Source organism: Drosophila arizonae, chromosome 2, assembly GCF_054131065.1.
Source record: "Drosophila arizonae isolate 15081-1271.41 chromosome 2, UAZ_ARI_1.0, whole genome shotgun sequence".
Classification (NCBI taxonomy): domain Eukaryota; kingdom Metazoa; phylum Arthropoda; class Insecta; order Diptera; family Drosophilidae; genus Drosophila; species Drosophila arizonae.
Window position 1 is genome coordinate 4,983,170 of NC_142922.1, and position 25,773 is coordinate 5,008,942.

At 38.9% G+C, this 25,773-nt stretch overlaps 1 protein-coding gene across 4 annotated transcripts; it reads left to right on the forward strand.

Annotated features, from left to right (window-relative positions):
* The first annotated feature begins 1,439 nt into the window (after positions 1-1,439).
* Positions 1,440-20,018, forward strand: beat-Vb (beaten path Vb). 4 transcript variants are annotated; one of them, XM_089468358.1, is made up of 7 exons: positions 1,440-1,598; positions 4,412-4,740; positions 13,038-13,191; positions 15,973-16,181; positions 18,707-18,840; positions 18,918-19,245; positions 19,462-20,018. In XM_089468358.1, the coding sequence occupies exons 2-7, from the start codon at positions 4,656-4,658 to the stop codon at positions 19,689-19,691; spliced, it is 1,140 nt and encodes a 379-aa protein (XP_089324484.1). In that variant the 5' UTR covers positions 1,440-1,598; positions 4,412-4,655; the 3' UTR covers positions 19,692-20,018. The 4 variants fall into 4 exon arrangements, with proteins under 4 accessions (XP_089324484.1, XP_017856586.2, XP_089324495.1 ...); XM_018001097.2 differs by having other exon boundaries at positions 4,445-4,740; XM_089468369.1 differs by having other exon boundaries at positions 1,447-1,598; positions 4,449-4,740.
* The last annotated feature ends 5,755 nt before the right edge of the window (positions 20,019-25,773 follow it).

Sequence of the window (25,773 nt, forward strand, 5' to 3'; positions counted from 1 at the left end):
AGACTTAAGCCCCAAGGCGATTTGCTGTCGTGGCTAAAGAGCTGAATTAAATTTCAAATGCACCGAAAACTATCAAGAAAGGTTCGCCCTTGGTGGTGAAGAGCAGAAGGTTTCGGGAGTGCTTACAACTGTTGTCCGCGTCCATTGCAGATAGTTTCGCTTGGCAGGCAGCTCCATCTCGAGTCCTGAGAGTGACTGATAAGCCAAGCTGCGATTTGCTGCGCACCTTTGTCCGCCTTTGTTCGGCCAACCGATGCGGGCTGAGGCAGACCAGAGTCTGCACTAATTTTGTTTGCCCTTACTCTGTTCTCGCTCTCCCTCTCTCTCTCTCTCTCCATCTGTCTCTGTTACATTTTCTATTTATTTTGTGCTATTGCACTATTTTTGATAAGCGGCTTGGCAGTTGAATATCTCTTCTTGCAGCCTCAGCCGAAAAATACATTTCCGCTTGTTGCGTTGCATTTCGTGCTGCGATTCCTGCCTCCTGCCTCCTGCCTCCTGCCTCCTGCCTGCCTGCCTCCTGCCTCCTCCTGCCTGCCTGCCTCAGCTGTCTGCGAGACGGGCATGTGGCTAATAGGATTTCCAGCGAGCAGCAGAACAGCAAGAAGAATGACAACCAAAGTCTTGGGATTTTCCTATTGCATAGTTGGCTGCACAAGGCCGTTGCCACTGCGGCTGCCAGTTAATGTTGCATGTTCTTATTATTCTTATGCCCACAGAGAAAGAGACAGCACGACAATGTGCATAGCTCAATTATAAACGATTTTGGGGTATTATACAAATGCATATATATTTTATTGGACTTATTCATATCCAATTAGACTCATTCAATTATACTGGCAACAATTGCATTCCAGTTGAATTGAAAAATCTGCTTAATGAATATCCTATATTCAAATATATATTCGCATTCCCAATTTATATAATTATATCAATTTTTCTCTAATTTGTATATATTTTTAAACAATTTTCTACAATTAAATCGACTTCATTTCTCTCCTGTAGTCCAATTAGAATTTAAACTGATTTCAACTAACAGCCTGCCACTGTAACGCTTAACAGCTCTGTTCAAACTCTCCACTCGCTGTTAGTGTAACAGTGCTGTTAGGCAACAGCGCGACAAAGCGACAAATGCTCTTTGACGAGAGCAGAGCTCAAGAGGCAATAGACGCGCCCAAAAAGAGACGACGATGCAAGCATTGTTAAATGCTCCCATGATGCTCGTTAAACGACAGCACCCGAATCAATTGGAGCCGAAGCGTAAGCAGAGCAAAGCCGAAGCAACGGCCGCTACGCAGCATCTATGTATGTGTTGTTAAAGAGTTGCCAGCTGATGCTCTTTCGACGCTCGCGTCGCCGTCGACATCGACGTTGGCAGCAGTGCACGAAGACCGCAACGGAATCCAGGACAGGGCATGGATTTTACATACGGGACTTGGCTTGCTGACATCGCTGCCGCAGCCGCCGCAGCAGCCGCAGCCTCGCAGCGCAACGCAACGCAACGCCAGCTGGCCGTGGCCCCAGCCGAAGCGCGTCAGTTAGACGGCAACTTTTGTGGGACACGGTGCGTGCGGACGGACGGACGGGCGGGCATAACGGTGAGCGAAGAGGCACGCGGTGCGGCCGACTGACGAAGAAAGCGCGTAAAAGGCTAACAAAAACAAAAACGAACTAAGAAGAGGAAGAAGCAAAAGAAAACAAAGACAAATAACAAACGATTACAAGCATGTGCATATGTGTGCGTGTGTGTTAGGAAATTATGCATTTATGCAAATGCAAAAATAGAGGGAAAAAAATGTTTGCCGACTGTTGCGCAAGGCTTATAAATAAATATTTCAAAAGGGCCAACAAACTGTGCCATGAACTCAATGTGTGCGTCTATATGCATTCACATGTGTGCGTGTGTGTGTGTGTGTGCTTGAGTGTGTTTGTGTGTCACTTATGCCAGTCAATGAAATGTTTGTTAATTATTAAAATGCCTGTGCATTACGTTGCCATTAAGTAATTAACTTAGATTCAAGCACAGCCCAAACAGCTGTGTGTATGCGTGTGTGTGTGTAGCTTGTGATTGCACATATGTGTATGTGTGTGTGTGTGTATAGTTCGTTTAAGCGTCAAGTTTGTGTGGCCCTTGCTTATGCGTTATTTTAGTGGGCAGCATACAAACACAAACACACACACACATATGCATATGTATGCATGTGTGTAAGTGTATGTATGTGTGTGTGTTAAGTACATAGATAAGTAACAACTGTCTTTAGTGCACGATTGAAAAGCAAATGTTTGCATTAGGATTTCTAGCTAAATTGACAAAATTTAACTAGCATAATAGAGAGTGAGGGAGAAAGAGAGAGATAGAAAGAGAGAGGAGGCAACATGCTAGGCAACATAAAGAGTTTACTTAATGAAAATATTTGTGCAAACAATTTAATGTTCAACAATATAGAAAAAAATAAATATATTTATATTGCAATTATATTTAGCTGCAAATGAAATTAGCCTGAGCACATCTGCAAACACTAGCACACCTGCAGGCACCTGCGTTTATAGTAGGCAGCAGCAGCAGCAAAAACAAATTAACCAAGAAGCCGGCTCGCCACTGTTATTAAAAAAAAAAGTAAAAAGAAAAAACTGCCGATGCGAGCAAAAACTTTGCCACGGCAATTTTAATAAACGCGTCAATGAAACCAAAACAATGATGACAGCAGCAGCAGCAGCAGCAACAACAACAACAACAATGGCAACAACACAAGCGACAACAACAAGTCAAAGTTGACGACAAGGCAGCACAAAAAGAAGCCACAATTTGATTAGAGCATTAAAGGACTTTATGCCACAAAGCCTGAAGCGCCACAGGCTCCCACAGGGAGGAGGGGAGACGCTCGGCTTGGCTCGGTCAGCGTTGCGGCTGTGTGTGCGGAAGGGGCAATGTCCACTGACGTGGGGCGTGGGTCGTGGGGCGTGGGGCGTGGGGCGTGGGGCGTGACTCACTGCCTCCTGTTGGCCCAACAGCAACTGCCACTGGCCCCGATAGACAATCGCCGCAGACAAAGTTGCCGCCTGCCACATTTTCATTTTCATTTTCAGTTCGTTTCCCCCTCTATCTCTCTCTCTCTCTCCCTGTCCCACACTCCATTTTTGGGCCACAAGAAAAAAAAAATTTCAAAACTGTCAACGTTTAAATAACGCTGACAATGACAATAAACAAATGCAATGCACGACAACAACAAAATAACAAAACAAAACAAAAATAACAAAAACAAAAGCCGAACTTTATTATACAGGGTGCAAAGCGTAGAGAGAGAGCCGACTAGAATATACTTTGCTCTTAGACGAGGGCTGCCTAGGAAGTTAGTCAATTTTATAGATATATAGTTAGAGGCATTACATATCATATATGTAGGTGCTTTGCAGTCAGAGCTATCGATACAATTCAGTTTTTAGGTAATAAAATATAGATATAACATAAATATATAAAATATATGCGTGTGTCGGGCCCCTCTTTCTCGCTCTTTACTTCTCTTTCTCTACTTCTCAATTTTCCGCTGTGTCAGTCAATCTCTTTTGTTTATCTGTCTTTTTATTTGCCTCTCTCTCTATGTATCTCTCGATATATCTCTCTGTCTTTAATACCCCTATCTATCCCCGTCTTCATTTTCCTTATCTCCAGTTTTCTCTCTCTCTCTCTCTCGGTCTCTACTTATCTATCTCTATTTTGCTCTTTATATCTCTCTCAATGTCTCCCTCTTTATCTATCTCTATCTATATATTTCTTTCTCTCGCTCTCTCTTCCTCGATTTCCCCTTTTCTCCCTATATATATACAAATACATATATATAAGTCTCTCCATCTCTTTCCTTCAGACTTTTTCTGTCTCTGTCTATCACTCTCTCTATGTATATATCGTTATCTTTCTATCTCATTCGCCATCTCGCTCTATTTCTCCATATCTTTCTCTTCATATCTCCCTATGAAATTCTCTCTTATATCTCTCTTATGCCTCTATATATCTTTCTATCTCTTTCTCTGTCTCTATATTTGACACTCTCTTTCTCTCTATACATCCATCTCTATTTTACTATTTCTCTCACTTTTATCCCCCCTCCCATTGCGGGTCAAAGTTCAGTACTTTCCCTCGATCATATCTAGTTTAGATCATGCGATAGAGCATATACTAAAGTCTGAGTCAAAACTTTCTTAAAGCCGGACACAATAGACAATAGACCACAGGCAAGTGTAAGTGTGCGTGTGTGTGTGTTTGTGTGTGGGTGTGTCTGCTGTCTCAGTACGCCGCACTTTGACGCCAAAAAACTTTTCAAATTTAATAACCTTAAAACATAGCGAAAAAAAAAAAAAAAAAATAAAAATAAAGCATAAAAAGCGGAATTTGAGAAAAACTAAACGCCAGCAGCGAATGCTGAATATTGTTTTCTTTTTTGGCCAGCAAGGACTCGGCGCTTGTTTCAATTTGTTGGCCTGTTAATGGCACTTGTCGATATTGAAACTACACACACACACATATATATATAGATATATATAGAGACATATAAACTCGTGGCGGACGCTAGTGCAAAGTAACATGTTTGAGATTGTACGGCAAAGAAAGCAAAACACAGAAAATTGATTTGAAAATATGCCGGACGGAAAGTTTTCGCATGCGACAGGACCTTGGCCAAGGAGCACATAGAATGGATTATGCTAGCTGCTGGCTGCTGCAGCTGGGCATCTGTATGCTGCTGGGTAAGTTTAAAGTCGAGGCTTTAGTCCGGACCCGCCGGCCGCTGGCTCTCATAATAATAATAATAAAAATATTTGAAACTTTTCATTTTATTGCCTTTTGCTTTTAATCCCTTTAAGCTGTTCAACCTTTTTACGACAAGCTCGACGACGTGGCCAACTTTGCGGTTGACTTCAACACACGCACACACACACACACGCACACAGAGCCAGAGTGAGCCCTGACCCTTCAATGGCGACACCATGAAAAGTCATTTAGGCATTTCCGTTTCCGCTTTGCGCTTTTGTGCACTTGCCTTTTGTTGCCACTGTGACCCAAACTCTAAAATTAGCATAGCAATAAATGTGTGTTGTTGTTGTTGTTGTTGCTGTTGTTGTTGTTGTTCGTATTTTGTAAATATGGGCGAGACCGCAGAAATTTATGCAAATTTCATGCGACCAAATTGTTTTTTAAATACACTTTCAATTATTGCGCCCCACAAATGAAATGCGGCACACAAAAATCTCACCTGAATAACAGATATTGATTGCGGCAATTATTGCGCTGATTAGTCTTAAACATAGCTGCTATACTAAACTAGTTAGCATTGCTATCGAGCGACAGCAACAACAGCTGCAGCTGCGCCAGTAATTGGATTTCTCGATTGCACTCGGTGTCCCTTCTGTCACTTCTGTGCTCGGCCAACAGTTTTCCATTTTCCCATCGCCATTTGTCGCAGGCAGAGGCGTGGCAAACGGAGCTGACAGCGCGGCCAGCTGGGGCAAAGCGAAAAGCAAAACACAAAATAAGCTCAAGGTATTCAAGTCTTTCACTTCGAATGCATTCGAGACAAATGTCAACGAAATGTAAATAGAATTTTAAATATGCCCTCAGGCTGGGCTAATAAATTAAACAGCCCGAGCTGAAATGCACTTTTTGACAGCCAAAGAGTCAAGCAGCTGAGTTGGAGTAGATATATACAGCTTGGATTAATATTGTAAATAATTTATAGCGAAAATAGAAAGGGTTGTTAGGTCTTTTAAGCTTTTACTATAAAATGGACTATGGAAATTTCCAATTGTCGAAATTGCAATTTTTAATCCAAAATGAAAATGTAAAAATCCCATCAAATTATTGTGATGGATTTTAAAGACAGAAGAAGGCGAGGCTCATTAAGCTCAGTTCGTCAGTCTGTCAGCGTATACCAGGCAAAAGGAGGCGTGGCAGACCCCATAAAGTAAAAGTATTCTTGATTAAGGCGACGAGCTGGAGCGATATAGCCTATGCCATCTGTCCGTCCGAAGATATCAGAGCTAGAAACTGAAAATATCCTTTTTTTTTTATTGTTATTATTATTATTATTATTTTTTTTTTTTTTTTTTTTAGTTTTAATTAGGATGCACGAGTGCTTCTATTTGTTGCATAATCTCTCTGGACTCTTTTAAATAATGACAGATTTAAATTATCATTGATTTAAATTACTATAAATACTAGCTTAAAAATATCTATTCCAATTGTAGTTTTATTGATTCAACGCAAATTAATTTACAAAAAAAAATAATGTGTAATTGATTAAAAACTTTACCAAAAATCATCTATAAAGTTATATCTGGCTCATATTTATAGCTAGAATCTTTATATTAATACTCTTTTCTTTTTCCTTTTAATCAATTTTTCTTATTTATATTCATAAATATTCATTTAATTTTTATAAACGAAAAGAGTTAAAAGCAGTTAAAATATGTTTTTAAAAAAATGCTACTTTGAATGAACAAGCAAACATATGAATATTTCATCAAAACACAATCAATAGCAACTTTTTCTATTTATATTTTAGCTTTGGCTATAACTGTTTCCATTTGTATAAAATCATAAATATTTATAAATATTAATAATATTAAATAGATTAGGAAAAATATCTAAAGCTTGGTCGAACTGAAGAATTTTGTGGCATAAAATTAATGCAAAGGCAGACACACACACACACACACACACACACACACACACACACACACACACACACACACACACACACACACACACACACACACACACACACACACACACACACACACACACACACACACACACACACATGTGTATAAAAATTTGCATAGTTTTTTCTTAGGCATTGTTTAAAGTATTTAGGGCCAGCTAGAAATATTCGAAGGACATTCCAACCAGGACGAGAGCGAGAAAAAAAATTTACATAAAGGAAACATAAATGTGACAATTTCATTTTGGAGTACGCCTTAAAGGATTTACCCCCAAAACACAAGGACACAAGCACACACACACACACACAGACTGAGAGGCATAAAAACTTGCGCTATATTTTATTTGCACTTTTCTAAAAATATATAGACGCTTTTAAAATTTACAGTAGCCAAAGAGTGAGCCGAGTTGCCGGCAAAATAAATATTTGGCTACAAGTGCGTGGGTGTTCGAGGGGGGATGGGCGTGGTGGGCTGACTTGCCGACAGTTCGGCACTCGGCTGAGTCGCCTGCCTCAAGTGCCATAAAGTTTATTTAAACAAATTGCCTATTTTACAAGTGTCTTCAATTTTATTAAGTGTGCGATTTGGCTGGCTGAAAGTAAATTATGTTTGCGCCACTCCCACCAACTGCAATTGTGTGTGTGTGTGTGTGTGGGTGGGTGTATGTATTTTTATTGTAAATTCCTGTAAATTGTTTAGCTGCGCCGGGCGTGGCCAAAAAACTGACACTAATGTCTAGCGGATGTGGCATGCAGCAAAGCCAACAACCGCAGCCAATGTGGAAAATCAAGTTTCAACTTTGACGTTTCGCATGGGTCTAGCTGATGCTGCTCCTGCTGCTGCTATTGTTGTTGTTTGGCTTAAATCCCATTTGCTATGCAGCAGCCATAACAACAACAACGGCAACAACAACAACAACAACAACTATAGCAGCTATGGAATCTCAGCTTTAGCTTAACGCTCGTCGCATAGTTGGCCAGACAGCAGCTACGGCTATTTATTTTATTTTAGCTTCTCTTTTTTTTTTGGCTTCTTTTTTTTGTGCCATTTAGCTGCTCAATTGTTGTTGTTGTTGTGCGCAACTACGCTTTAGTGAGATTAGCATCTTTATTTGTGTTCGCCTGCCACAAGCTCAACTCCAGCTGAAAAGAAACTCAAATCAGATTGCATCAAATAACAATTGAACAGCTAAGAGATACCCCGTAGACAACATAGTGTAGTCTATAACGAATGGCGGGTTTTTCGCTTTTCATAGGTCAAGAACATTAGAGCTAGCCTAGGTTATCGATTGTTATCGAAATTTCCTTAAGTGAAAATAGAAAAATCAAACAAAATTAATAATAGAACAATTCTTTCGATCTTTCCTAGACCTTTTTTTACCCCTCTTACATTATAGATAATCGATATTTATCGATTCAAGTTATTATCGGGTCAAATTATTATTGAGATAAGCAAGACAGAAGTATATATGATATAAATCTTTGTACCTTTTCCTAGATATATGCTTTAAAGAAAATATGTTAATTTCGGCTGTTATCGGAACCAATTCATGATGGGACAAGATGATAACTGAAATAAGTATTAAATACTATTTAAATGAAAATCGAGATCTTTAGTTCATTCTATTAAAAAATAATAATAACTAATAATAATGCTTAATATGTTAGGATGTAAAATATTGATGTATATATTGATGAAATACCCCTGATATCTTTTATAAGAATTAAAACGCTTTCGAAAAAAATCTAGAGTTCATCCAATGCGGAAATCGATATTTATCGAAATATGATTTAGATGTATGCATCACATCTGATATGGAAACTGAACAGCTTCCAAACAAATTCAGTATTCTAACCTACCCCCACCCTATGCAGAAAATCGATATTTATCATTTATGAGACAAACTGAAACTTCATAAAAGCTTATTAAACTTGACTTCCCAGAATATATATATATTTAAAGAGGTCAACTTTCTTAGACTCGTGTACAATAAATTAGTCAGACTTTTGCTGCTTAAGCTTGCCTGAAATTCATCAAAAATGTATGCGACTTTCTAAGTTCGAATCCCTGCTCAAACTCTACCTATACTTACAGGGTATAGATATACGAAAGAAAAGAGAAAACGCAAACGCAAAGTCAAAACAAACAAGCGCTCGGACTGCGTCGTGGTGCTCGAAGCGTTTGTCGCATTTATATGCAAATTATAGATGCTTGGCATTTCTTTATGCTGCGGGCCGTGCAGATTTGTCTGCGCTGGCGTTTATCGTAAGCAGCAAACGGTTCTTTCGTAGCCAAAGCTGCAGCAACTTTTGTGTTGCCTACTTTTCAGGGCACGCAATTTGCATTATCCACTCAACGTGGAGTCAAGCGCAGAGAACTATGCGCTGCATGCCTTAAATAAAAAGTACAACAACAACAACAACACCAACATCAGCAGCAGCAGCAGCATCTAGCAGCAATAAAAGAAGGGAAAGTCTGGCGACTTTCTTTAGGCACTTTCACGGTTACCAGAGGAGGAAAATCCTTGCTTCGTGCTGCGGCTTTCACAATTCTGTAAGCCACAAGCGAACAGCTGTGCAACAATCAGCCAAGCAAACAGACAAAGCATCAGACAACCTGCTCTACCTATACATAAGTAATGCCCACACACACACACAAACACACACACCCACACACATGTCGAGTTGACGACAACAGCAAGAATCAAATTGAGGTCTTGAATTGCCATCGGAGTTGTTTGGCGTTGTTAGGCAGCAAAAACTTTGCTCAAGTGCGTTGATTGCCATGCAAAAAAGTTGCCTCTTCCTCGGCTATTTGATGTACTTATTTAAATACCCTGTGCCGTGCGTGTAACAGCTTTTGTGTGCAGCATAGGGTAGTTTGGCTTCAAGCAAAAATATGTATATACAAAATTTATTGAATTTAATTCAAATTTATTTAATAAATCAACTATATATAATTTTTAGTTATATAAGAGTAGATAATTAATGTTAATTACTTATTTAATTATAATTAAATGAACATTTTATATTAAGTTGAATAAAAGAACTAATAATATTTTATTCAATATTATTTATTTAATTTTCATTTCGTGCAGAAAAACTTGTTGAATTTATAAACAGTTAAGTAAAATATTTTTAAAGTTTTAACTAGTGATTTTTACAAATTCAACTATTTTTTTTTTTTTTTTTTTTTTTTATACGAAATGAAAATAAAAAAAATTAAATAACTTATTTAGCTTTGTTATAAATGCAATCAGTTATTTAATATTTAAATAAAAATAATAATAATAATACAAAAATGATATAAGTTCAAAAAAATGATATCCATTAATATTTAACGATTTAAACTTAAGTGTTATATAAATAAATGAAAATTTTACATTAATTGTTCAAAAAATTGTTGAGATTTTTGATAAATAAATGACTAGTTTTTTTTTTTTCATAAAATACTAAAAATGATTAACATTAAATCTTATAAAAATTAGCAACAAAACTTATATGCTTTATATTTTATTCAACAACTTAATAAAAAATATGCCAACAAATTTAAGTAATTAAATATTATGGATATTATTATTATTATTTTTATTATGCTTATTACTTTTGTAGTTTTTAATAAATTTAATTTTAATTACATAGCAAATTCTTAACACTTTTGATTTAATTGTAGTTAAAAAAATATATAAAAATTATTATATTATTTTAATTTAAGTGAGAGTTGTGAGCTTTTCAAGGTATTAAACTTTTTTATTTTTAACCAAGCGTCATAAAAAAAGTTATAGTATTATTAATTTAATTTGAAGTATTTATTGAGAGAGCTTTTCAAAAGCATTAAAGTCTCGTTAAGTGAATTACATACAATTTATTTCAAGGGTATTAGCTTGAAGTAAGCCTTTGAAGCTGCCGCTGTTTGCTATGCGCCACACATACGCACACAAAGGCACAACACACAAACACACACTCACACATATATAAATGTATATAAATTTATATATATACATATAGAAGAAGAAGAAATAGTCTTACCTGCTTGGTCACAGATACAGCTGTCATGCTTTCTGCCATGCAACTGAACTTTTACCGCCCACCTGTGGTACACCTACGCCTCCATCCCATGTGTGTGTGTGTGCGTGTGTGTGTATTTGAGGCTGTCATTAAGCTGCGGTTGCCGCTGCCATTTGCAAATGTGTTTGCGATTGTCGTTGTTATCGTCGTTGTTGCTCTTGTTGCTGTTGCTGTTGCTGTTGTTGTTGTTGTTGTTGTTTCATGCTACTGCTAGTCAGCAGCTTTGACATGCTTCAAAGGAGTCGTGTCACACTCAGCAGTCGCTCTGCGTGTTTATGCGTGTACATGTGTGTGTGCAGCATGCAACAGCAGTTCCGCCTCTTTGTCGTCTAGGCTAGGCACTTTTGTTTGTTTGTCTATTGAAACTTTAAACAAGTTTCTCAGTTTGTTTGCTGCCATTGACAAGGCATAAAACAGAATGCAAAGCTCACATTACAGCCTGCCATCTGTCGCGCATTATAAGAAAGTATCTCTATCTCTCTCTCCCTCTATCTCTATATATATGTATATGTATGTAGCTTTAAATCTGTAACGGTTACAAGGTAAGCACACTGCATAGACATCTTAAAGAAGTTATGTTGTTTGTGGCACAAAAGTTTTTTACTGCCACACCTCAAGTTATTTCAACTGTAAAGTGCAACAAATTAAATTCACGAGAAATGCTGCTGCTGGTGGTGCTGATGCTGGTGGTGCTAGTGGTGGTGGTGCTAGTGGTGGTGCTTGTTGCTGCCGCTGTTGCCTAATGCCATTTGCAGCAACAAAAATTATGCAGACAAGTTGCAAATTGTCGTCGTTGCTTGGCATTAAATTGTTGCTTATCATGCGGCACAGCGCTGCGATGCGGCAACTGCTGTGCGAGTGCGACGAGACATGGCCAAGATTATGGAAATTTACCAACAACTTTTTCAGCTGGCGCATGTTGCAGTTGCAATAAGCAGTTGCCCCAACAACAACACCAGCAGCAACAATTTCAGCTAATGATATTAACCACTTTTTTTGTTGTTGCTGCCATTTCCTTTTCAGCTGTCGGTTTGCACTTAAAAACGTTCCGCAAATTGTAAAAACCCACGCGCGGTTTCATCCTCGTTGCTGTTGTTGTTGTTGTTGTTGTTGTTGTTGTTGCTGTTGCTGTTGCTGGCTGAAAACGTTTAGCAGTTGTTGTTCTTGTTGTTGTTCGCTTTCCTTTTGCTCGTGCTTTCTTTTTGTTGCTGTGTCATTTCAGATGTTGAGCATTTTTACAAGTTCATTCAATTAGAAGTTGTGCGTCAGTTTTTTTCCGTTGCACAATTTGTCTGCTTCGCGTTTTAACCCTCTTCCCCTTTTCCCTCTCTCTCTCTCTCACTCTTTCTCGCGCTTTCTCTCTCTGTGTTTTGCTTAATTTCTTTTTATGTTAATTTATCTACCCAACATTAAGTTTTCTTTTTTTCTTTCGCCTAATGTACTTAACTCTTTAATCACTTAAAAAAAAATAAATAAAATCATTTTATTGTAACTTGAACTACAAAACACTTTAGAGCCCTTCCATGCGATTCTCATGGCAAAATGAGCTTGGGGGACAATTAAAATCTTAAAATTTTCGAACTTATAGATATAAGAAAGATGATACTTTATATTATACCTATCAAAGTCATCTATCAATAATCGTCATCTATCAATAATCAGTAAGAGATTTTCCACCAAGAGCAAGAGTAGGAGGACACAAAATGTTGCCAGAGCAGACAGATATATGCATTACAATAGCAAACAATCTACTATATATTTACCTATAAATATATATGTTTGTCAATATTTATAGAAGTAAACGTAAATGAATACAAATATTACAAGATTTCAAACAAATTGCATACATTGAAGGCTTAAATATTGAAATAACCCATATGCAGCAATTAGCATTTGACTCAGCACACGGAATACATACATATGTATTCATGAAATGCAATATGCCATTTTTTCATTGCGATTATAAACTCGGATGAAGCTTTATTTGTGCTATACAAACCCATGCACACACACATACACACACACACGCACACCAAAGCTGGCAAATGCAAAACCTTTTCGTTGCGTTTTTCGCTATAAATTGTGCAGCATTTTTATGACAGTTTTCATCATTTTATCTGACGTTGTTTTTTTTTTTTATCGAAAATCGCACCCAAATGCTGCTGCCGGCAGCTGCTGGCTGCTGTTTACCTCACGCTCACACTCACTCACCATCAGCGTATCTGCGTGTCTCTATCTCTGTTTCTCTTTTGGCAGCTATGCGACGCATTCAGTGTCTACTTGTGACTGACATCAATGTGCCACAAATTGTTGATTTTCGTGATAACGTGACATTATCCTGCAGCTATGACATAAGTGGTCACACGTTAAATTCGGTTAAGTGGTACAAAAACGACGGCGAGTTTTTTAGGTAAGTACACAAAAACGCGCACACACACACGCGCAGAGAGAGAAGGAGATGGAGAGCGTCTGTGTGGCTGTGTGTGCGTTTATAATTTATGATATTTATTTTGTTATTTTTGCGAAGGCTGCGCAGCTGTCAAATGCATCAAGATCCGTGCCATAGCCATGGGCGTAACGCCCGCTCGCACTCGCCACCGGTTTCAGCCACACCCACACAGCCCACAGACACACACACACACACACACGCACACTCACACATACACAGCGAGAATTGCCACACAAATATGTTCATTGTCATGCGACTTTCTTGCCTAATGAATTATTAAATAAATTAATTTACGTTGGTTCGTTTATGCGATGGCAAATTAATTTAAATGTCCTACCATATGAAATACACTGTTGTGGTTGGCCCCATTTTGGGTTTATAGGCTTTTAGCCGTGCAGCCGAGCCGGCTCGACTCAACTCGACTCAACTCGGCTTGCTCGACAACAGCAGCCATCAGTCACTTGCGTATTTTAACCTTTGCACGTTCGTGGCAGCAGCCCTGACAGTGGCTGTAGCAGCAGCAGCAGCCAGACAGGCGACAACAAAGCCAACTAATTGCTATAGGAGCTGATATCTGTTCAGAAGCTGTGTCAGAGGCAAGCTGAAATGATTATTAAATGCCAATTTGACCTCAAGACGACTACTTCAAATAGTGAATATGCAATCAAGAGAGGGACACAGACATTAACATCATTATTAAATTGCCACACATAAATTATAATCATCATCATAATCATCGTCGGCCCGCCCAGATGGAAGTCAGTTACATGCATGCACATATGTATGTATGTATATGTATATGCACGTCTGCAAGTATTTGCACTGCAGCGTAATGAAAAATCTCAAGTGACTGCTTCGCGTTTTGCTTAATTAAAAATGAGAATGAGTAGCGCTTAGGTGCTTTGCACACACACAGACACAAATACACACATCTGACTGCAACCCCAAGTAAGTAATAAGGGGAGGGTCGACTGCTAAGCGAAAGTTTTAATTAGACAGCAGGAACAGCCGTTGTTGCAGCGGCAGCGCCAACAGCAGCAGCACATGAAAAGTCAACTCTGGCCAATTGCAATTTTACTTGCACTTGTAAAGCAACTGCAAATTAATGTAAACAAAAAACTTTAAAACGCTAAAACATGCGCAATATATATACAGTTTTATATATATATATAAATATATATGTATTTTGCAAACTTGATACACAAACAGCGCCAACATTGCCTCATAGCTAGAAATTTGCGCACTGCAAGCAAAGAAACTTTCAATTGGTGTCATTTTTATAATGGTGCATTTTTATAATGGTACCGACATTCGTCGGTATATAAATATTTGTCTTCCCCTTTTTGACTGCTGGTCAAATTCGTGTATTTACTTATGGCAGTTGGAGCGGCCATTCTTTGCAGCGCCAGCTACCTGTCACGCTTGCACTTATGAAGATCAACCGCGTCGCGCCTCTCTAATCAGCATTGATCGCAGGCTTGTACGCAACATACGGTTGTCTCGCTTGCTCAACTGCTTCATATTCTAAAAGCTCGTTCATTGGTCAATATCAATTTCTCTTTCGGAATAAAGTATATTTCTCTCCCTCTCTCGTACTTCTTTTAGTTGTCACTGTAAATCTTTTATATAATGTGCAAGGCGCCAATTAGAAGACAGAATCAGTTGAATCTACCAACAAATAAATAAATTGAAATACAATTAACTTTAGTTGGGATCTGCTATCCCGTGTAGTTTATTTTATCGAAGTATTTATTGGCTTTGCACATCAAATATGTGAAAAACTAAGTGGAAAATAGGCATTAAACACAACACACAGACCATAATAGCTGCCTCAAAGCCCATGTAACGAGCCGCGTCCACGAACCAAAAAAGGCAAACGCCAAGAGCAAGAAAGCCAGTTTATATTGCTTATCAAATTTGTTGATTTGCTGCCGCAGCAGCCGCCATCTAAGCCGCAAATAATTCGACCCATCCCCCCCCGCTCAAGGAGCCCATCAGCCTAGTCTATCGTCCTGCGTAGCAGCTTGCCCAGTCTCGGACAAGCAACAAACGCCAGCTTACGCCTATTAACAAGTAGCGCACAAAGCGACTTATCAACACCACAGCAGCCCACAAAAGTTGAGAGCATTTTTTTCGCTCTCTCTCTCTCTGTAATACCGAGTAGAGACAGCGAAGTGGGGCATAGTTAGCTAATCGAAATGTGACAGCAGCCAATGGACCCATACACACACCCATACACACAGACTGCAGAGTATTTGAGCGTCGAGCACACTCTAGCACATCGCACTTGTTTATTTATGTACTAAGGCCACTTTTGTTGCTCGGCGCTGAAGAAGTTTTCCACTTGAACACTTTTGTTGTAGATTTGTCTGCAGATAGATTCAATATATATTTGAGGGATTAATGAGCAACAATCTACAATACAAAAACGAATTGAAGAAATCACCCACACACACACACACTTATACACACAGAGCTGAGTGCATGTCCCGGCACTTGTGTGCGAAAAATCTCCATTTCCTGGCCTCGTTTCGTTTATGGCTTGAAAGCTTTTAGCGTGCCTTTTCGGCCGATTATCAGCTGACCAGGCAGGCAGGCACCGAAAAAGGACAGTAAATGGCAGCTGGCACAATTTGCGGCCAATTTGCCGCCGCTCAAAGGAAACCCTTTAGGCCAACTAACCATCTCTCTCTCTCTCTCTTACTCTTCTTCCCTATGTCTCTTTCTACCCATAACATACAGATATGCGCCGCTAATGCAGACCGTTTTTCGCAAGTTCCCGGTGGCGGGCGTGCAATTGATCGATAACAGCTACGAATGCAATGAATCGTCGTGTCGTGTGGACTTGAATTTATTGGGCATCAAATCGACGGGCGTCTACAGGTGCGAAGTGTCCGGCGATGCGCCGCACTTCAAGCTATCCGAGCGCACGGCCAACATGAGCGTTGAGGGTAAGTTTTCACCAAGCCGCGTACCACGCTGCGTATACGTAATAAAATTCAATTTCAATTGTTTGTCTTAAATTAAAGTGCATGCATGCATGCATGCTTGTTTGTGTGAGTGTATGTGTGTGTGGGTGCGTATGTAATGCAAATATTTTTACCGCTATCCATCGGCAAATGCCCGTTGCGCTGCCGCACAGCATAAACCAAGTAAAATGTGTAATTTCCGTGATATTTTAATGGTAAACAACATGCAAAGAAAACTGCAAGGAACATGCACAGTGAGCGGGCGAGCGGGCTAGCGAGCGAGTGAGCGAGAGAGACAAAGAGCAAAAGCCGTTTGCATATATGCCAAAGTGGCTTGCAACAACGTGCAACGCGCAACGTGCCGCATGCAACGGCCAGCTACACGCACAGGATAAGCAGCCCGGCAGCAGGATGTATTCGCGCAAGAAACAAGCCAGCGAGCAGCCAGCGAGCTCTGAACGTTTTCATAAAATGTAACCAAGAGATGCATGTGATTCGCATCCCTAGCCACACACACACATGCACACACATAGTGCAGTTACACTGAGAGTGATGCTGGGCAGGCAACAAGAGCGCTGGAATAGCGCACAGGAATCGCGCTTGCCTGCCTCGAGTCTGCGGGTGTGCGGACCATGTGTATCTGTGTGTGTGTGTGTGTGTATATGTGTGTTGTTGTGCGCCTCTGTGATTTACGGCAGCACTTTATGCTTAAAAAGGATATCGCTAAAATGAAAAGCTCCGCTACGGAGTGCCTCCTGCCTCGTCCCTCCATGCACACACAGGATGTGTGTACGTATGTGTGTATGTGTGTGTGTGTGTGTGTGTCTGTGGCCGAGTGTGTCTGTGTAGCTCGTTTTTCCCCTTTTTATTTTCGCTTTTACTTTTGCCCACACACACACACACTTGCACACACACTCGCACGCAGCAGGATGTTTCTGCGCGCTCTGCATGTGTTTTATGATCATCTATTTTTTCGCTGATATAAAATAAATATCTTGTAGATGCGCTGCGTCGTACATGGTGTGCGTCTCGCTGCTGAAATATTTTTAAAAATTTATCAAAAGCAAATAGAGAAGTTGTTAAATAAACAACAGCAAGCAACGAGCACAACATAGACAACACAGCCTTAACGGCAAAGCAGAGGCTGAAGCAAGAGATGGAGATGGAACTGAAGCTGAAGCCAGGGCTAAGGCTGGGGTCGTTCAACAAGCTGCAAAATTTGCATGTTTCATGCACGTTTAATATTAGCTTCGCAGTTGTCACTAATGCACTTTTGCTACCTTTTATAATCTGATTATTTTATTATGTCCTCTCGCAAGTCAAATGAAAAACGATTTTTTGACATTTTCGTGAAGAGCTTCCGTAATGTTTTTTTTTTTTTTTTTCTATACATCACATTTTACCCATTAAAGGCACGACTCGACAACAATTTAAGCATTTCTTTCAATGGGACAAAAATTTAAATGAAGGTTCGCATTTTTTACTTAATAAATATTTAAATCCCGAGCTTATAAAGCTTGAAGATTCATTTAAGAGCTGTATTTTCGCTTAAGCGAGTCCTTCAATGCTTAAGGAAGCTGTTTCAGGACCAGTGACAAATGAAATTGCTTTTCATTTGCATTCATTAGTTGGCCAAGCCAACGACTTCTTAATGCACTACATAAAATTATCGTTAGCTTCATATTCTGGCACACTTTATATATATACATCGTTGTGTCTGCCTGCTTTCTTGCTGTTAACTTTGTAACTTACTTAACAAAACTTGGCAGAGCTCCAAATGATTCTTGCATACATTCGCTGAATCGAAATCGAATGAGTTTATAATATAGTAGAAACAAAAATGTATATTATATGATCTTGTTCATCTCATTCATTCGAAGTTCCTCATTATCCGCTCAATTTTAGCATAACACTTTTATTTCTTGCACCTACACTTCAGATATTCTGTTAACATTGCCATCACTATTGTTAGCAGTGTCATTCCTAGCTTTAACAGTCCTGTGGTAGAAAATTAGTCTATATAGTTGTCTCACTCTAGCACATGAGAGCAAAGACATCGATCTAGCTCATTCAAAATGTATTGATGATAAGATTCATTCGAGAATTAGAAAGCAAATAAAGTAGATAATACATAAAATGATGTGGGTTATTAATAAATTAAAAAATGTAATTAATTAATTAAAATGGCACTAAAACAAATATTGAAGCTATCTAAAAATCTCGATAGCTCAACAATAAAATTTACTGTCCTCATATCACGCTAATCAAAATTTTTGAGTGACCTAAATTCAAAAACTGTTTCAAGTGAAAGTATTCAAGCATAAATCATATGCATTCGATCATATTAAATTAAATTTATATATAAAATACTTTCTATTTAATCTAAAATCTTAAATATTTGATTCTACTTAAATATTTTCGGACACTTCAAAAGTTGTGTTTAAAGCTTAATTAATTCTTAATCGCCGTCATCTCACGCTCATCTTTTATATTTTATTATCACGCAGCTCTGCCTCAGAACAATCCGCTCATCAGCGGCTTCCACTCGATGTATCGTGAAGATGATTTCGTCCAGGTCAATTGTAGCACAGATTATTCCAGTCTGGTGACCACGATTAGCTGGTATATAAATGGCATCAAGGTGAGTGAGACGCCCACACAGACAGACACACACACAGACACACATACTCAGACAACTAAGCTGTCTATCTCATGCAGGCCAGCAAATTGGATTTGCTGCCCAGTGAAGAGACAACGATTACGGCACACGATTACAAGCTGCGGCGCATCGTCTCGCAGCTGAACTTTTATGCCAGCGAGCCGCGTTTCCAGCAGCCGCAACTGCAGCGCCTGCAACAACAGCAACAGCGACAACAACAACAGCAACATCAACAGATGAGGCAGCAGAAGCCGCTGCAGCGACGCCTCGAGCTGCGCTGTGTGGCCGAGATCGGCAGCTATCCGCAGCTGACGCGGGAGTCCACTCTGCAGGCGCTGGTCATGCGGGACGACATCGATCGCAAGAATCAGGAGCTGTACACGTCAGGTGAGTGCGCGCTCGCTTAATGCATGCGACCGCAATTACAATGCCCGGCAAAGTGATGTGCACACACAGCTGTGGCGGGCAGCTAATTAAAAATAAATACCTATCCAAATGCCAACTGACAGGCGGTTGCCTATTTGGACAATTTACAAACATAAATAAATATAATTGCACGGCATCGCTCACCTGACATCGTTTGTATTATTACCCCTGCTCTAGGTGCGCCGCGGGTCGCTCTGCTCGGCGTTCAGCTGCTGCTGGCCGCGACGACCGCAGCGGCGGCAGCCATCGGCAGCCGGTTGCTCTGCGAGCCGCTGACATTTCAATATGGCGCCCGGAAGTTGACGCGCTGCAAAATGGCGACACGGACAACTGCAGCTGCTACAACAACAACAACAATAACAACAACAGCAACAGCTGCAACTCCAATTTTTAGTTTTCACATTTAACTCGATCGGTTTATTCACAATTTTTCGTTTGTAAACTGTTTTCTAGCTTTAAGCAACTGAAATGCACGTGAGAATTTACAACTAAAACTGATATACAGTGACGAGCAAAACTGTAACACGAATTCATTGTTGCAACTTCAAGAGTCTGTATTTTTGCTTCTACTATATGGATGTTTAAGATCTTAATTTTATTTTGTTAGTATGGTATTTAGCTGTCTTACCTAAGAGTTTGAAATCATTCGGTTGGCTGGAATAATTATAAGAAATAAAAATGTAAAGAAAGTCAAATGTTACAGTTTTGCACCCGGGTCATTTTTCAACAAATGTATTTATTAATAATTTTTTAATAATTAATGCATAGCACTTTTGACTTTTTTTGCTCATTAATATCATTTGCCATCATTTTTGTGTACCGTCGCACCATTTCAGCAAAGTCGCGCACCAAATGTCCTTGTTCCTCTCCAACAGCTCTTTCATTCCATTTGGAGCCACCCATAATTCGCAAGCTGCGATTTCACATGACTCCATATATTTTCAATGATATTCATGTCTGAAGAGTATTCAGGACACTTCAGGGACTTGAATCCTTGCCATATTATCCACTTTTTGACCAAATTAGACGTGTTCTTTGAGTCATTGTTCTGCATTTTTCAGTAGTAAAACCCATATGTTCACTTAATTCTCCCAAATTCTTTTGTAAAATGATCAGGTATTGCTCATGAAACGTTATTCCATCGATTAATACCAAGAGTCCAGCACAATTTTTGTTTATTCTCCCCCAAACCAAAAGAGAGCAGCCACTGCGCTTGACAGTTTGCCTTACTGTAATGTTACAGTCAACAGACTGGACTGTAGGAGCATTTAGCTAATGCCAGAATTGTCCATATGACTTGAAACTGTTAATATAGTCAGATGAAACAATGAACAACCATTTTGAGTCATATGGATAATCTCGGCATTAGCATAGAGATCCTACAGTCCAGTCTGTTGACTGTAACATTACAGTAAGGCAAACTGTCAAGCGCAGTGGCTGCTCTCTTTTGGTTTGGGGGAGAATAAACAAAAATTGTGCTGGACTCTTGGTATTAATCGATGGAATAACGTTTCATGAGCAATACCTGATCATTTTACAAAAGAATTTGGGAGAATTAAGTGAACATATGGGTTTTACTACTGAAAAATGCAGAACAATGACTCAAAGAACACGTCTAATTTGGTCAAAAAGTGGATAATATGGCAAGGATTCAAGTCCCTGAAGTGTCCTGAATACTCTTCAGACATGAATATCATTGAAAATATATGGAGTCATGTGAAATCGCAGCTTGCGAATTATGGGTGGCTCCAAATGGAATGAAAGAGCTGTTGGAGAGGAACAAGGACATTCGGTGCGCGACTTTGCTGAAATGGTGCGACGGTACACAAAAATGATGGCAAATGATATTAATGAGCAAAAAAAGTCAAAAGTGCTATGCATTAATTATTAAAAAATTATTAATAAATACATTTGTTGAAAAATGACCCGGGTGCAAAACTGTAACATTTGACTTTCTTTACATTTTTATTTCTTATAATTATTCCAGCCAACCGAATGATTTCAAACTCTTAGGTAAGACAGCTAAATACCATACTAACAAAATAAAATTAAGATCTTAAACATCCATATAGTAGAAGCAAAAATACAGACTCTTGAAGTTGCAACAATGAATTCGTGTTACAGTTTTGCTCGTCACTGTATGTACATGTATGCGTGTGTGTGTGTATTGTACATTCGTACATCACAATGAGCGTACAACTATCCAACACACATGATGTAAGCAAGCTAACCTGTGTAAATAGTCTGTAAGTATGCGAATACGCAATACAATTAAAGCTCATCAATAAAAATAAAAACTAAATGCAAACGACGTGCGCTCGTTTCACTTCCTCGGCTCCGGCTAAATAAATGTTGCATTTGCATGACCGACACGCCCACGCCACGCCCATTACCACAAAAATTGCCGCTAACTATGCTGTTGGCCTTTTGGCATATGCAGCGCCATGGGGCATATGCGCTGGCAGCTTGAATATGAGCAAATACTGGGAAGAGATACTTTTGTATCTACAAGACTTTTTTTGTGGAGCAAAGTAAGTATGTATTAGTAACATGATCTACTAGTAACAGAATCTAAATATAAAATAAATTGGCAATAAATCTGCATTACTATTGTTATTATTATTAATTATGTAAATTATATTATTTATGGTATTTATTTATTTCAGATTTATTTATTTATTATTTATTATTAATTTATTTATTTATTATTTAGTATTTATTATTTTATTATTTATATTTATTATTTATATTTATTAGTTCTAATTTTATTTATGATCATTTATTTATTTATTACTTTATTATTACTATTTATTATTGATTATTTTATTATATTTATTATTTTTCTTATTTTCTTCTTTCTTATTTCTTATTTCTTATTTCTATTTCTAATTTCTTATTTCTAATTTACTTATTTCTTATTTCTTATTTCCTATTTCTTATATTTTATTTTTAATTATTACTTATTATTTACTGTTTATTTATTTCCCTACATAGAACTATTTAAATTAATTAATAAATATTTTCTAATAATTATTAGCTTAATTTATAGAGTATCTCAGAGTCTGCTATACAGCACATTTGAGAGCAGCGGGCTTTATCTATCCAAACTGACGGCCGATTCGTTTTTATTTCATTTTTAAATCGAATTCAATGAATTCAATTGCAATTCCTTTTTGCATACGCAAGTTTGTGGCTGCAAAAATGCGCGCCCGCCATCGCCGCGCTGGGTGTTTGGTGAAGCATGTGTTAATGGGGCCACCCATACGTGGCGCCCTTTCGACCGCATTCGTATACACTCCAGCAACACCCCAGATCGACCGACATACACACCCAAACACCCACACACACACATACATACAGAAACAGGCAGCCAGACACCCCCAAACACTCAGATTGCATATCAATTACAGCTCTTGACAGTTCAGGATTGATTTTTGTTTCGGTTTGCATTTAAAGCGCTTGGTCTTCATTTCCGGCTCAAATTTAATTTTTCATTTCCATTACTTTTAAAGCAATTCGGTGGGTTGCTCTTTGCTGGGCAGCCAATCGGTGTTGTTTTTTTTATATATATATGAGAAGCATTTATATAGTCCTTCAGGTAGTCTTGGAATTTATATAAAAAAATAAAGAAATATTCTTTGTTGAGTATAACAATAATGCTGTAAAGTAAAGATTCCTCTGGGAGAATTAAAGGATCCTTCGAATGCTTTGGCGTATAACTTAGAGATACAAAATACTTTCATATCTCTTATTGAAGACGGTTTGATTATGGATAAAATTTCATACTGCCGAATGCCTTAGCCCTTGAATGTCTTTAGGTATGATTCCTTCTGCAAGTATCGAACCCTGCTTCGAATGCTTTAGCATAATACTCGGAGCTAGAATTGACTCTAATGTCTCCTTGATTATAATTGTAATCAACTTAAAAGTTCACATAGGTGAAGAGGAAAGAGGGTGCCTAAGAATAATTTATAGATGCAGACTACAAAATATTTCTGAAATATTGCTTAGAGACAATTCATATATGCTTAATGACGAAAGCTTTGAATTCAGATTCTTAGAGAGAAGCTAAATAAAAAGACCCTGATGGGTTAGTTGGGGGATAACTATTCGGCATTTTCAAGAAAACTCTACGCTCTCCATCTCAGTTATCTAGGTCAAGAAGAAAAGGATTCAGGATATCAGATCTCTCATTCAATTTAGCTAAAAACCTATAATGCAATAAATCATATTTCGAATAGATTACAGATATAAATTACTTAAATTGTGCTCCTAAAAATACAAAGCCTTCAACTCTTTTCCATGGCAATGGATCCGCATTTAGCTAGCATTCATATAAACATACATCATTACATCAGTTCGTTGCGTAGGCATTCGGATACGGTTGCCTTAACTACTTTTCACAGTTGCAGGTGTTGCACGAGTAGCAGATAAACAAGGTGCTGCTGCTGCTACAACTGCCCAGCTTAAGTCGGATTACCGACAGCTCCAACACACACATACACAGAGAGAAAGAGAGAGAAAGAGAGAGAAAGAGAGAGTTCTCGTTGAGTTGAGGGAGCTGTGTGATATGCCCTGTATATACAACCTTTTTGCTGCGGTCACTGGCTCTTAATGCTCAGCAGCCTGGAGAGAGCTCTTGGCGCTGCCAATCGAAACCAATGCATGGAGTATGCTATGCCCGAGGCAGATGAGTCGCTGTCGCTGCCTCCTGTTCAATATTGATGGCATACATAAGTAGGCGCCAGCTGAGTGTAAGCAATGCCGAACGAAAGAAAATACAGACCTTATTTGCAGTATAAATGAAAAATGAAGTATGAAGCACCAGTAGCAGCAGCAGCAGCGGCGGCGGCTTTGGTGTCAGCCCAGGCAGCTAGAACAACATCAGCTAGGTAGTAAAAGGACTATTAGGCGATAATTTATTTGTAATCTGCGACGTGAATGCAACTCAGCGGGTTGCATCAGCGTGCGGCAATAAAAACGAAGACCAACAGCAGCAGCTGCAGCAGCAGGAGCAGGAGCAGGAGCTGGAGTAACAGCAGCAGCATCAACAGCAGCATCAGCGATTGCAGTCAAACAGGAAACAGGACGCATGCAGCTGAAAGGAATCATCGCGTCCCTTGGGGTCATAAAAACGACTATCGAAGCAAATGCCGGCAGTGGGCGGTGCAAATATTTAAAGACGGTAACGTTCACTTGCCGTCGTCTTTCAGTTGCAGCCCCACTGCAGTCGGGCAGCCCCGATGGCTATTTGAGGCCGGAGCATTGTGCAGAGAGTTGAGGTCGGGGGGGGCGGCTTAAAGGGTTTAAGCCAGAGAATATGGCCAAAATAGTTTTCGAATGCGGCTTACATGGCCAGCAACAACAATTGGCAATTATAATTGCTTTAATGTGCTGCTGGCTGAAGGGTTTTGCTAGTTGCTCCAAAAAACCGCAAGGATTAAGTAATTTCTGCCAGACATGCAGCAGCCACAATCAACCAAATGAACACAAAAACTTTGCCCAAGGCAGACAGACAGACACGCAGACAGACGGATCCAAAGATGGGGCTGGCACTCTAATGCACTCGTGTGTGCAATAAATTGGCATATCCTTACCACACACACACACACACATGCTCACAACTAAAAAGAGCGAGAGAGAGAGAATGGGATTTCTGTAAAATGAAGAGCTGCACACACACACACACACAGACAGACAAAGACAGAGACAGGGACAGACACAGCAATGCCAATGAGTTTTGCGTGTGCCGATGCGAGTGTATTATGCACAGGATGCGCATAAGAATGAAAATAATTTTGCACTTAATGGCAACACCCAAACTAAAGGGTAAAGAGCGACAAGGCATGCCGACTACTAAATACCCTGTAAGACATGTTAGGGGAAGTTTATTGAAAAATAAGCTTAAATAAGTATAAAAGATGATGAGCGCTTGAGAGTTATATAATATTATAAAAAAAATTTTTTTTAATTTAAGAAAACCGAACAATTTCGTATTATGTAAACTAGCTATAAATAGAAAATTATAAATATTAAAAAAAAGTGTATTTTTTTATTTATTTCAAATCAAAAATAAATAAAGGAATACACAAATTGAGTTGATTTCCTTTAGAATTAGCTCAAGTATCTTCCAAGGCTAACAAAAACCATCTCTGCTTTGTGATCACTTTCAACGTTAGTTAAGCTAAAAACATGTGAGAATCCGTGTAAGGCTTTGGAAAATGGAATAAAGCAAGTAAGTCTGGTAATCTAGTCTGGCTTACACTAGAGCCATCAACATACTGATTTCCTAAGGACATCAGCAAAACACTGAGATCAACTGAACCTTGGCAGATCATTGGGTATTTTTAAAAAGTTAGCATAGTATTCTCGTAAGCAAGTGCAAATATTCAGGAATCAAGTGTGAGAGCTCTTAAGATTCAAGAATGAAGGCAGTCCAATCTTACCCAATTAAATACGATTTTGCATACTAAATCTTGCTCCTTTTTT

What these genes read in the sequence shown, in the direction of transcription:
- beat-Vb (XM_089468358.1), top strand. Translation starts at nt 4,656, where the DNA reads ATGCGACAGGACCTTGGCCAAGGAGCACATAGAATGGATTATGCTAGC. An exon ending in AACGACGGCGAGTTTTTTAG is followed by an intron (nt 13,192 to 15,972) that starts GTAAGTACACAA and finishes CATAACATACAG; the next exon opens with ATATGCGCCGCTAATGCAGA. An exon ending in TCAGGAGCTGTACACGTCAG is followed by an intron (nt 19,246 to 19,461) that starts GTGAGTGCGCGC and finishes CCCCTGCTCTAG; the next exon opens with GTGCGCCGCGGGTCGCTCTG.